Source organism: Zosterops lateralis, assembly GCF_965231275.1.
Source record: "Zosterops lateralis genome assembly, chromosome: 9".
Taxonomy (NCBI): Eukaryota; Metazoa; Chordata; class Aves; order Passeriformes; family Zosteropidae; genus Zosterops; species Zosterops lateralis.
In genome coordinates, this window is record NC_139769.1 from 15,795,004 (window position 1) to 15,809,035 (window position 14,032).

At 38.0% G+C, this 14,032-nt stretch overlaps 1 protein-coding gene across 5 annotated transcripts in view; it reads right to left on the reverse strand.

Moving 5' to 3' along the window:
* Positions 1-14,032, reverse strand: part of KYAT3 (kynurenine aminotransferase 3) — a 23,392-nt gene extending 9,360 nt beyond the window's left edge. Inside the window, exons 1-7 of one of the 5 annotated variants that reach the window (XM_083867870.1) lie at positions 9,671-9,771; positions 9,341-9,450; positions 6,452-6,510; positions 5,408-5,509; positions 5,127-5,271; positions 2,215-2,364; positions 877-963 (exon numbers count right to left, since the gene is read on the reverse strand). In XM_083867870.1, coding sequence (XP_083723996.1) covers positions 877-963; positions 2,215-2,364; positions 5,127-5,271; positions 5,408-5,409 — 384 coding nt within the window. In that variant the 5' untranslated portion in view covers positions 5,410-5,509; positions 6,452-6,510; positions 9,341-9,450; positions 9,671-9,771. Of the gene's footprint in view, positions 1-876; positions 964-2,214; positions 2,365-5,126; positions 5,272-5,407; positions 5,510-6,451; positions 6,511-9,340; positions 9,451-9,670; positions 9,772-12,851; positions 13,063-13,957 lie in introns of those variants that run through there. The other 4 variants (XM_083867868.1, XM_083867867.1, XM_083867869.1 and 1 more) reach the window with 4 other exon arrangements.

Consider the following 14,032-nt stretch of genomic DNA (forward strand, 5'->3'; position numbering starts at 1 on the left):
ATATACTACACAATACAAGTATCCCTGAGGCATTACAAATGGTTAAGGAGTTTGGGCCAGTTGATACAGAGAACACTGAGCATGGCCACACCACCCCTCTGCAATGACTGGGAGAGGGTCAGACTAAAAACAAAGATGTGAAACAGAAAATACTTGGAGGTGCCCTGTCATTCGAAACATCCCCTAGAAGATGGGCATCCAGAGGCACACTCCCACTGCAGTCCTGGAGGTTTTGTTATCCTGTGCTGTTCTGATTTCATGGTGCTCCTGCAACAGTCCTGCCCAAAGAGCCCCTCAGCCCTTCCCATGCAAGGCTGCCAGTTGCACAAGGCACAGCTGGCATATAGAACAATCCTTGCAAGCTGTGGGCACAATGCCAGCACTACCAATTTGATTTTTAACCCATAGCCTATTCAACAATAAAGGAAACAGTAATTCTTGTATGTATAGCAAATACATCTGCTACATGATCAGGCCTTATTTAGCAAGCATATTTTGGAAAAGAAACTGTATTCTGTCACTGTAGGAATTGCTGCAGGGATCAGGAACCAAATCTTTTGAAGACCAACTGACAGAGAAATTGCACTGATACGTGGATCCCCCTTCCACAGTTTGCACAGAAAACTGAAGAAAGCAGTTTTAATTAGCTTTCAGAATGCACAAATTAAAGCAAATAAGAAACACTGCACCTTCTGCAACACTAATAAAATATTCTCTTTTGGATTATCGTTATCTCAGATTTACACTATAGCAATCTATCTCATTTTTATGTAATTTGATATTATGAAAAACAATACAGAAAAACATCATATAGGTGTTCATCACAATATGGATGAGAAACTTTATATAATTAGTAATTTTTAAAAAGTTACTCACACATCTTAGTGGGATAAAAACAGGCTTTGCACCTGCCATCTTTACCATTGGCTCATAACAGTCATAAAATGGCTCTATTATTATCACCTGAAATGACAATCATCAGTATCAGAAACAAAGAGTTTACCATGCATGATATTTACCATCATATTTCTACATTCACCTTGATGCAATAACTTGATAATGTTTCTGGCACTCCAGGTTTAATGTTATAATATTACAGAATATTCCTCCTTTTAGAGTACAACACAATAATGCCCTCAGGCTAGGTACAATGTGCACTACTCATTTCTGACAGAACACAGAGGCTGTTTTTCTATAGTTACCACATCACAGCTATTGAGTTATAATAATAAGAATGTTTGAGTCCTACACACCGATTTGAATGTGCAAGGCAAAGATGGGAAATAGCAATGGCAAATTACTAAACCACAGCAGAGCTGCTCTAATTATGCCCATGAAATTCCAAGATTTCCAAATACCTAGAAATCTCAGAAGAACAGTTAAGTCCTCAAATTTTATCAGACAAAAATTCTCAGGTTTTTTTATCAGACAGAAATTTCTCAGGAAAGAGGACAAACTCAAGAAAAACTGCACAGAGGCCAGACAATAGGGAAAAAGAAAAAAAAAATCAAAAGTAAGGGCTAATAGAACTATTCCAAACAAAAGAGAAGTGACTATCAGAGCACCAGAAAAGCAACATGACAATACAATATACAAGTGAAACAAATATACAGTACACAAAGTGAAACAAAACACTGAAAGCAAAATACATGACAACACAAAAAGGTTTTGTCCACTATGGATAGAAATATTCCTGTAAAATTACTTTTAATATCATTGTCAAAAAGGCAGACATTAGTAATAGTGAAGAGCTGAGTCACTGCTAGTACAGTGAACTCACAAGCTTTTCTGCTACCTACACTGCCACCATGCAATGGCCCAAAACAGAACCTGACACACAATGGTTACCCAAACACCAACAATTCTTTGTGCCACCCTTAGTTCTGTTGCAGACAAGAGCCCACAAGTTTTCTCAAATAAGAAATCAGTGTGTATTGTGTCACCTAACAGTAACAGTGATAAAGAAACTGCCACAGATACTTAAGTGTGAAAAAAGGTGATTGTAAGTTGATGAGTGATAGGAAGACATCCAAAGGACAGTCTCCTATTCATGGCCTCTGAAACCATAAGTCAGATGTACAACTGTAAAAAATCAAACCAATGGGGACAGAAAGAAGCCCCAACATTAACTTATATTTAGAAGTAGACAAATAAGAAAAAGAACAAGGTTCTCATGTCTGCAAGTATACATGAATATTTCCAGTAAAAACTTACTTCATCTCCTTCTTCAATTAGTGCCTGAATTGTACTAAAGAGAGATCCATAAGCTCCCACAGTCACCAGGATATCAGTGAGAGGATCAATCTTTCTTCCACAAACTTTCTCATAGACTTGAGACAAGGCTTTCACCAGTGATGGATGTCCCTGTCCAAAACAACAAAAAAGGAACTGATTGGAGTATTCCTGACAATGTACAAAGCCTGTGTTTGGGCTGTTTTCCACATGTGTCAAACTATTACATTTTGAAATAGAAAAATACAACATTAGCCCTCAGTGTTAAGGGCTGTTAACAGGTAGCAGGGTTTAAACTTCTTGCACACTAGGAAAGAAAAGTGTTTTCAATTTATTTGTATCTACTAGGAAATTCTTTTTCTATCTGATGCTTTTTAATTTCTTTCATATTATCACATCTCAGAGTGAGTTCAGATAGCCTATAGCAGAGCTAGGACAAGAGACAGAAGAAGAGAAGGGAATACTCTGACACCAATTCACCCTCACCTTTTGAGTCTCTTTCAGCTCCTTCTGTTTCCTTCCTTATCTTTCAACTAAAAGTATTTTGTGCAAAGAAAATCTTTTCATTGTATTTATATATTACTGATAAATAGCACTTGTGATCAGAATATTTATTCATATAGTCCCACCCCAAATCTCAGAGTACCATTCACAGTTTGTGTCCCCTCCAGGGATATGGCAGTTAACATACTCTTCTCAAAATGTGCAAATAAAGAGAAAACAAACATGCAACAAAGATCATATACAACATGGAAATCAGAAGATTCTGTTTACTCAGGAAAACTGCAGGATTCCTACTTCAAAAATATTTTTCTTTTGAGATACCTGATAGAAATAGACAACAGCTCCTTGAGAAAATGCAACTATGTAAGAAGATTCCCCTCAAATATTGAACATTATATCTCATACACAAGGCATTAAATCATGAATCCTTCTGTAAACAAAAACATTACCATAAATTAAGGCTTACAGATCATTGCTGATTCAAATGACAGCCATTTCTTGCCATGAGCCAATCAGCAAGACAGGAAAGCTGCAGCACCCAAGTCACATCAGGCCACTCTATGGTCCTACAGTCATTGAGAGCTCCGAGTTTAGCTGAGACAATGGCTCAGTTATCAGATGGAGAGGCATCATTCATTCTCATCCCTCCCACATGTGCTACCACAAAGACTTGTGTTCAAAAACTTTAGAAGGGCAGAAGTTTGTAGATGAAATACAAAGGTTGAAGATGGGAATATTAGTGAAAATTTCTCTTTAATTACTATCTGCAGTACATCTGTCAATATCCATAATTATTTTGGTAATTATCAAACCATTTGGATATAAAGAACACAGTGACAGAAATAAATACTGAATAATTGCATGCATTAGGAAAATTATATTTATGCTTGATTTGCAAATAGTTTTACTGCATCAGTCTGTGAATATTTGTCAGAAGGTAGATTTGGCACAGTTTCAGCTTGAGATAGAGTTAATGTTCTTCTTAGTAGCTGGTAAAGTCTGTTACAGTACAGCAGCCAGACAGGAGTGCAGCCCATGTTCTCTGTGACCTTGTCCACTGTGCCAAGGCTCCTCCAAAACCTTGTCTGCTTGGTGAACAAAGACTTTTCAGATACCTTATTGTGCATGATGAACATACTAATGCTTAGCCCAGTTCACTTAATTCAGGGAATCATCTGACATAAAATAATTGCTTTTTTCTTTCAAGTCTGCATAAAGAGAATTTTTTGTTATGTGTGTGTACGTGTATGTATCTCACACTTGCAGAGACTCTGTGTACATAGCTGAAGGTCCCTGTTGATTTTGTGGCTTGACCTTAGACCTGCTGTGGTCACCCTGCAGCTGCCCAGTGATAACTGGGCTGTGTCTGACTGTGGTTAGCATTGCTGGGCCTGACCTGTGCCTTGACTTCCTGGCTTGCTGTCAGGTGAGCTGAGCTGCCTTAGCCAGTACCTCTGGGCATGCCCTGCTCCCAGGGCACAGCTGCCCCAGCCTCCACTCTGCTCACTGGGAGAGCCTGTCCTTTAGGGCAGTGCTGGCCACTGCTGCTCCCATCATTTCTGATGCATGCACACTGTCAGAGAACAGGCAAAAAGTTATGTTGAAATATGCACACAGTGATGCCACAACTACCAACACAGTTTCTGGCCTATTGGTCTGTACAGTGCTTTTCTGCCCCTGTTGCATAACATGGTCGGCTAGAAAAATACTTGATAGACTCCTCAGGGTCTTGTAGCAGTCCTGGTACATGATTCTCATTTGGGCAGTACAGTTTATCACAAAACAGAAGACAAACAAACCAAACAAGGAACTAACTGGTCATACTGAAACAGTAATGGTCTCCTGGAATACCCTGCCTTGGACAATGATAAATGCCACATACTCACACCCAGCTCAAGACAGAAACTCTACAAGCCAGCTTACAGAACAGGTAATGAATATATGTATTCCAGGGGCAAAAACTTCTGTTTTCATCCCTTCCTAGTCTCCACTGAAACCTACTAAGTTCTGTGGGTGAAACTCTTTTTGATCCTAGAGGTGCTGTCTTCAAGTGGTGTCAAGTATTTCTTTCTCATTCTCTCACTGTACTGTCTGATTCATGTTCCCACTGACCAAAGTCAGAGGTAAATGTATAACCTACACTCTTCAAACTGATTCAATTCCTCAGAGACAATCTATCCCAGACCTGCTCTACCATTTCCCTCTTGCTGAAGGATTCTGCCTCAAAGCAGCCTACACAGAGGAAGTTCATTAGTAACAGATAAGGCTACTAGATCAACTTGATTTGGGACATAAGACTGTGATCTATAGATAAAACTAATTTAAAGTCAATTTTTTTCCTGTGGCACATTTTCCACTGAACTTGGGCCCTGGAGCTCCACAATACTTACAAAGCCTCGGGTGTACTGGTTCAGTCTGTCAACTGCTGCTACCTTTGCCAGCTCTTCTTTAACATAGCTGGGAGGGGATATATCAGGAAGGCCCTGACCGAGATTAACGATTGAGGGATCTGCTGCCACTTTCGTAAATTCAACCCTGGAGGGAAAAACATCCTAAAGTTAACATACCAGATAAAATTATCTTTTTATTCATTAGCATTAGAAGGCAAAACAAAAGTATTTCAGTTTGCCAAATTTACAGCAATGGGAACAGGTTTAAGTAGAATGCTCACATGGAGAGTTGAGGGCTGAAATAATGTGAGCACAGGGGTCAGAGGACAAAAGGTTGATGTTCTGCATCCACGGAATAACTTTTCTGCCAGAAGTGTGCTCAGCTGTGCAGATACACAAACACACAGTTACTCTGGATAAAGGTGGAAATGGAATACCAGGAACATTAAATGTCTTAAAGGTTAAATTCCATCAATTCAAAGTGTCATTTAAATTATCCAGTCACCTCAGAGTGATTTTAAGTCATTTCAGGCAGCAGACTGCTTCAGGCTGCCTATTTACTGGTCCTAGTAGCCTGCAGGATCCTTGAACAATTTTTCCTTCCTCCCTTTAAAGATCACCTTTACATTTTACTCTTTACTCCATATTGAAATGTTAACAAGATTTAAAAAACAAAACAACCTTCCCCCATCACAACCCTTCCCACACAGCATCGCAGTTCTGTCCAAAATGAATACAAATTGCTAAAAATTAGCTTGAGGCTGAATAATCAAAACACCTTGTGTATTTGTACACACAACTACTGCAACACAAACATACAACTAAGGTAAGCACAAAATAGTCTTTTCACCAACAAAGAAAATTCCATATTTATCAGTGATGGCAATATTGCTTTAAGACCAATTTAATACCTAGAAAAATATGTATTGAAATTAATGAGCTAAACTATAAAACAAGTATAATGGCTTTTGAAAAGTATTACTTGTTTGGTAAACACAAATCAGGTGTAATTGAAATACATTACTCAACAGAATTAACATTTAAATTTGAAAATCAGCTATACTACCATGCCCATGAGTTATACTTGTCTGACATGGTTTAATAGAGGAAGAGAAGCCCAAGCCTAATATTTAAAGCTCAACAATAACAATTAATCATATCTTTAATTGAATTTAATTCACTGCTTCTAAACAGGTGCCAAATATATTCTAGCAGAGATAGCAACTGCCATGTACCTTATTATTGGCAATAGTTATCTTTTTGGAAAGAAAATACATCAGCCAAGGACATTTTCTGAAATTTGCAGATATTTTCCTCTTACTTACCACACATTGCTATCAAGGCCTTCAATTCGTCTTGTATTTTTGTGTCTGAAGGGCATTGTCTGCAAGATCAAAATACACAGACAGAAGGGTTTTGTTTAGAAAGACAAAGTATGATATTGTTGGATTCTGCATGAAAACCCTCATTCATGCTTTCTCAAATCTACCACTGCCAGCTGAATTCAGTAGTTACACAAAATTATAGACATGTTCTTTCATTAAAGCTTCCATAATAGCTTGAATTCAGGCTAACAAGAAAATACACAAAAACGTCTGAAATTGTCATTCATCATTATCTAAACCCACTAAACTTTCAGCAAGGATGGAGGAGGGGCATAATTTAGCTCAATAGCTTTAAAAGACGACCTTAAAAGAAAAAAAAAATGAGTGTGCATACTTTAGTTTTCTTTTCTGCAATATGCTAACAGCTTAAAGACTATGCTATTTCTAGTCCAATTCCTGCTCAATCCAGTTTGGAAAGTATGCATTTGCAATGTGATTTTATTTGTTAAATTCATGGTTAGGAAGAAAATAGCAAAGACATTTTAATTTATTTTAATTTAGATTTTTTTAAACTTTAAAGTATCTACCTTAGTGCAGAGCAACACCACATCAGAATGGGTTTTTTCTGTACATTCAAACCTTAAATAAAGGTATTGGAAAACTTCTATAAAATAGGTTTGTGATGACTACTCTATATGGAAGCAGAGAAAAACCTACTGATAGTTGTGATATTTTTAAGCTAAAAATGGAAAGGAAGTTAGGAGAAAGAAACCCAAATTTATTTCTATGTGCAAACAAGAAAGGTGCAAGTTCATATCTATCTTTGCAAACTTGCTTGATTCCAGAAAAAAAAAATTACATAGAAATTACATAGTCCCTCAGCACTCCAGACACTCCTGTTTCTTTGAGTCAAGCTACAGATTTTTAGTTACTTTTACCACTGTCAGCTATTGTTATTGTCAGAAAGATTCAAAAACCATATTCTAGCCAGCATACTCTGAGATGAAAATGTCTGCATTACCACTACACTCAAGTTTCAACTTTGAATCTATAGAAATGACTCCTAGTAGACACAGCATGCAGCAGGTCCATGCTTGCACTCAACCTGACAGTAATGAAGCCATCTCATGTCTTGTGATATGAAGAATGGGAAGCTATGAAATTAAACAGAATCTTCTCTGCTCCTATGTCATCTCAATAGATCTGATTCTGACCTCATCTGTGTGACACAAACACCAGAGGAATCAAACACAGAACCCCTTTTAGTTGTCCTCAGGAAGAAAACCTTTAAGATAACTAGATGGGTCAAATCAGATTTCTTAATACAGAACAAGAGGGAGTTAAGGGAGAGTCCTGTAATCTGTATTGCATTTATTTAAAAACACACATATTGTTTAGAAGATTAATTCAATTTTACAGAGTATGTTTTGGCAAATGTGATTAATGTTTGACTGCACTTTAAAAATACAAACAACACAAGTAATACACCAAGACACACACACAATTTTTTTTACATGCTAGACTACCTCATAGAGGAAGGAATAAGACTCACCTTGAATCTTGCTAATTAACAATAAGAATTCTGTATGCTGCCATGAGTAAATTTGCTCTATGCACTGCCTCTCTTTAAATTGTTTCAATTTGCTAAAAGCTAAAGGCTTATCAACTGCAAGACTTTTATAATTAACTATAATGTAAATCTTAACTACACTGAGTAATCTTCCCTAGCTAAAAATGTATTGAAAATAAAATAAGCCTTCACCTTACTGTTCCATACTATATAAGTTTAAATATTTATCAATTCCAGTCTTTCTTTCTTATGTACTGAAACCAGTTTCAAAACAGAATAGCAGAACTTGCCTTAGTTTTCAGGTTTTCACAGATTCAAATTACAGTGAGGTTCAGGTCAATCTTACTACTTTAGGGAAGCCAACTAATTAACTGAGATTTTAAAATGAAACCTCCATTGGTGTTCTTTTTTTTCAGAAGGTCATGACAAATCTTAAGACTCTTTTTTCTTTCAGCCCAGTTATGTCATCACCTGATAATCTCCAATCCATTTCCAGGTGGAAGGCTAGGATTTCCAGGAGTCAAAGATGGGTGTTAAGCAGGAGAGCCAGGTCTTCATCAAGCTCTAACTGACCTGCTTTCCCTAACACTTTCTAACAAGGGAAGCACCTGATAGAAAGCCAGGTGCTGCTTGTATTTATCTTTTTTTCTTAATTCAGAGAAACTTGTAATGAAATTGAATGTCAGTAAGTTTAATAATGTTGGAAGAAAACACTCTGACATGGTGCATAAATAAATTGTAGAATACACTGTCAAGAGCTACAACTTAAATCAAGATCTTAAGGAAATTAAAAATTAAAAAACAACTAGTATTAAATTTGAGGACATTTAATGTGAATACTCGACTCAATTAAATAGAATAGAAATACATACAGCATATGAAAAACTGACCCAGGCAAAAGCTGACCTACAAAGTGGCTTGCACACTGAAAGAAACTTCTCATATGGGCAAAATATGTTACAACTTTCCAGTGAAATGATTCAAGCATCTGTTTTGAAGGATATGTCATGTGCCTTAGTTGACCCAATTTGCTGACTAGATGAACTGGGAACACAATTTACATTCCAGTGTTCTATATGAAATGCAGTGTCACCTCCAGCTGCCTGCCATGTTGCAAACCTGTTTTCTCTCAACATAACTATAAGACTTAAAATGAAGCTACACAATCTTATAAATAGTTAAATTAGGAAATTAAGAAGATTCTACATAAAATTAAGTTTAAGGTACTTATAGACCCCTTGTTATTGCAGCATCAAGAAGTGACATTACCCTCGTATCATTAAAGGAAAACTGAGATTAAAAGAAATAAATTTCCTTACCAAAAGCCTGTGATAAAGCTGAGATTGAACCTGTCTCCTGTATCTCAAGCTTCTCTCTAAAAGCTAGGCAATCTTTCTGGTGTGATATGTGCTGGATGTGACTTTAAAGACTGAAAAACATACACAAAGCAATGATCACCAAATTCTGTTACGCTAGTGTGGTTAATGTTTGACCGTTTCAAAGACTTTATTTTGTTCTTGATAGTAAATGTTTTTATCTCTAGCAAGAAATAAAACACAGCTAAGGAATATATATTTGCGACACTGCAGAATTAGTGCATCTCTAAAACATTTCATGAGTTTTCTCTATGGAGATGAAGGAATACTTACTGCAGAGGTGGAATGTTTGATGGATCTGGAAAGCAAATCTGTTCTTATCTGGTGTGTTCTAATGGCACGGCAACAGAAGTTTCGTGAAGCAAGAAACATACCTGCATAATAAATAAGTGACCTGAAAAACCTTACAGATTCTAGGAAGGAGCTCCTACACATCACTAACTTTAAGATAAGATCCTCTCCTCTTCCCCACAGTGATTTTGTTTCAATTAAATACGTGTTACTAAATTATTACCTTGTCACAGTTGTAAGCACAGAGGATGAAACTCTCTAATGGAGAGGGCTGAAAAATGTTTCTGAGTGTCATCTCATAAAGGAAGGCTTCCTTTATTTGACAACATTGATCTGCTATTCTTTGAATAACAGCTAAGACTAAATGTAATTCAAGGTTCAAAGTCTCTGTTAGAATTCTTGTGAAAATCTGTTTGTGTAATAAAAATTGCTATAAAAATTGCTAATATTGAATGGGAAAAGAGCCAAATGTTTTACAAGTTACACATCTTTAAAACTGGTCTCCATTTCCACGTTTCAAATCAAGTACACTGAAATCAGGATATTTAAGATGACTAGTCACACTGGAGAGGGAGGCCTATGAACTTTATGTAACTACACTAAGTTTTGTCACAGTGACTTGGCAAACATTAAGTATCTCCCAGGGCTGAAAACAGCTAGAAAACACATTTTGTGTAGAGTGACAGATCATTCACAGACTGGAGAAAATGCATCCTATTAATTAATAACTATAAAAAAAGAACTGGTACTTCAGGCAACTATTTCCAGAAGATACTTTAAAACATATGTATTAGATTACATTGCCACAATGACTGAAATGTGTTAGAAACACGTAACTCACAAATCTAATGTCAGAAACACAGTAGCACAGCAGTGTAATTATTAACTTTGTTTTCCATAGTATTCTTATTGAAGAGTATATAACTCCTGTTTCCCCCTGACTTTGCTACCTAAGAAGGGGAAGAGAACAAAAAAAGGAAAAACGACACTATTTGTATTAGGAACAAGAAATGCCATTGCCTCAAAACAATACCGTGTGAGTCCCGTGAACAGAAAGAAAAAAGGTAAATCAATAGCTCCATAAAATATGATGTTTTCATTAGGAAGAATGGTTTTAGTCCAACAAGAAAGTGTCCTTTACACTTATTCACTGATAGAAAAGGCCAATCAAAGATGCTTCAATGCATAAGTTTTTAAAATATGCTGATTCTTCCTTTCTCTTACTCCAGTGCTACAAACTCAGACCCTAATTTCACTAGTGAGACTTTCTCACACAGTACTGAGTTGCGACTAACTCAAAAAAAGTTAGACTTCAAAATGCCCCTATAATCCCATTGCATTTAATCCCATCCCCCATAATCCCATTGCATTGCAATCTGCAAGCAAACACTTGATGTTCATTTACAGGAAGAAACTCTGCTAATCTCAGGACAAGCAAAAGTAAACAGCAAGTAAATCTTTGACACTACACTAGTCAGCAGATACTCTGAAAGACACAGAAGAAATATGTGTTTTAAAAAGACCTGAAAATCCATTTTAAGTGATTTCTAATAATACCACTTAGCATATGCAAGGTTATCTTTGAGAACAGCTATGCAAAATCAAAAATATTATGAAGGTCTCTATTTCTCCCCTTGTTTAAGATTACAAAAACTACTTGTGTAATATGCTGATCTTAAAACAAGACCATGACATTGGTGCTATTCCCCAGGGTCAGACCAAAGACAGCATAACTCTTGCAGCCCACATGAACACTTGCAGTAGTTAGTTAGCACAGAGAGACAAACGTGCCTATCTTTGCCTGTTTCATTTTGTATTGAGAAACAGAAAAATCAAACAAAAAACATGCAAGCCTTACATGCAGAACTAACTTGCAAGGAAGAAAAATTACTGACAGTGGTAAATCTTTCCAGCGTTAGTGCCACAGTGCACTGAAAACAGAGCCATTGTTTGACATGAGGCAATGACACAGAACCACCACACTGCACGAGCAGCAGCAGACCTGTATAACTGCGGCGTGGTCAATCTCTGCAAGTGCCTAATATACCTGAAGTAAAAATTATATCCACCTTTAATATCACAGAAATGTAGAAACTGTGAAAACTTTATGAGGAACATAAAGGAAACGACTTTGCTGAACAGCCTCAGTAAGAAAGGGCACAGGCATGTCACACTTCTCCCACTGTTTCTATCTTTGTGACACTTTTCTAGTGAAAACTGAATAGCATTTGTTCAGACTCAAGAGACAAGACTACTGGCCATCAAATGAAAAAGCCTCCTATAAAGTACTTTTATGACTTCTTTTATTTCTAAAAATACCTCTTTTCTCATCTGTAACTCTGAGTACCTCAACATAAGCCACTCTAGGAAGTAAAGGGAAAGGCCTCCTTAATATAACCAGATACTTTCCCGCACACTGAGATAAAAAAGGGAAAAAAAAAGGAAGAAAAAGCAAGGCCTACTCTTCTTTTTCCAAATGCACACATTCCCACTATAATTTTATATGACATGTTAAGACATACCACAGACTCAAGAGAATTATTTCATGTTACTTCTACAATGAACACACTCTCAATTATTACTCCTGTATGTGTTTTAGCACAACCAAGTATGTGTAAGGCACATCAATAAGATGGCTTATATTACCCTAAGCTAAGTTTTTATCATTGGGATACAAAGTTTCTTCCAGCTCTGGGAAGTTACACAATGCCAGGCAGCTAGAGAAGTAGCTTTCTTTCTTAGTCGTATTAATGTTTCTTTTTTCAATCTTGGAGTCAGACATCAGCATTTTCGTCAAGAGTCATGTCTGCTAAACACAGAAATTAAATTAGGAATGCTTTTAATCCCATTCTAATTTTCAGTGCTCTGAAGCACTCATGCAGTCAGTCCTCCTGGAACTCAGGCTTGCATATCCACAGAGAAAACAGGAAAATTAACATGTTAGAGGAAAAGGGATAACAAATGACTACTCCTACAGTTTTCGGGAGTGAGAAGCAAGCAAGGCTACCAGAAAGGTCAGTGCAGTAAATGTTTTTAGTGGGACTGGTAGGAAGACACATTCTGGTTGTTAATTGGGTTGAAACACAAGTTCACATTTAAACTAGACTGGAAGATACAGTTGGACTTGGTCATGGGAAGTAGATGAATACATCTGTGTACTGACAATCATTTAGTTCATGCTGTACTTTGTAACTTTTAGCACAGATCCAATCTCTGAGTTGTAGGCTCAACCTCCTGGTCATATCCCTGATGTTGGGATGCTGCTGAACCTCTGGGGCATTCTATAAAAAGTTACAATTTTGTAATTAATTGATTTTTCTCCTTTGAAACAAAAGGCCATATGTTGCTGTTCCTTCATTTTTGAGCTTCAGCTATTCCATATCTAAAAAAAAAAAAAAACATGCCACAGATCTTGAATGACACTTGGCCAGACCCCTTAAGCTGCTGCATTTTTTGAGGTAACAAATAGACTCATTTTACTGTGGAACCTCAGTGACAAACATTTCTACAAACACTGAAAGCCTGTCTGCCATCACAGTAATGTCATAATGTAAATATAATCCCTGTTACATTTGTGTTGGGCTTAATATTTTTTGAATACACAATCCTGGAAAATGTCACACCTCAGCTAAAAGCTGTAAAGTCTTTGGAGGACTGTCTCTTCTTACTATCTAGAGGATGAAAGCCTTGGAGAAAGAAAAGGTGCCATTGTACCAGTGGAGGCCTCTCCAGGACTTTTTTCCTACCACTTATATGCAATAGATGGCTTATTGAGCCAAGTGTTGCCAAAATCACTGTACTCAGGGAAGTTGGGTAAGGGCACTGAACTTAAAACCTGCTGTATTAGAAAGACTTATCATAGTAGTCAACATTTCGACATTTCTTCTTCAAGAAGAAATGGAGCAAAAGTGTGTGCAGAGGAATAAATTTCATCATACGGATTAAGGAGCGGGATGAGGTTATGAGGGGTTTTTTCCCCCTCGTAGAGCAGCTCTACCATGTGTTGCACTTTGGCTCCCAGCACAGGTGTCTGCAGCCCGGCTGGGGAGGCCGGAACCCGCGGGCACCGACACGGCCCGCCCTCCCCACAGGCCCTCGCTCCCAGCCGAGGCTCCCCGGGCCCGCCCGGCCCCTCTGCGGGACAGCGAGCGCGGCCGCCCCGAGCCCGGGCTGGGAGCCTCCTGCTCTGCAGGCACCGGGCAGAGAGGGGCCCGCGGGCAGCGCCTCCGCCCCGGCCGGTGCCGCCACACTCACTCACCCCGCACTTACCGCCGCCCTGACCGCCCCGACACCGCCTCCGCCTCCGCCTCGCCGCGATCGCTACCACGGGGCGGGGCCATGGCG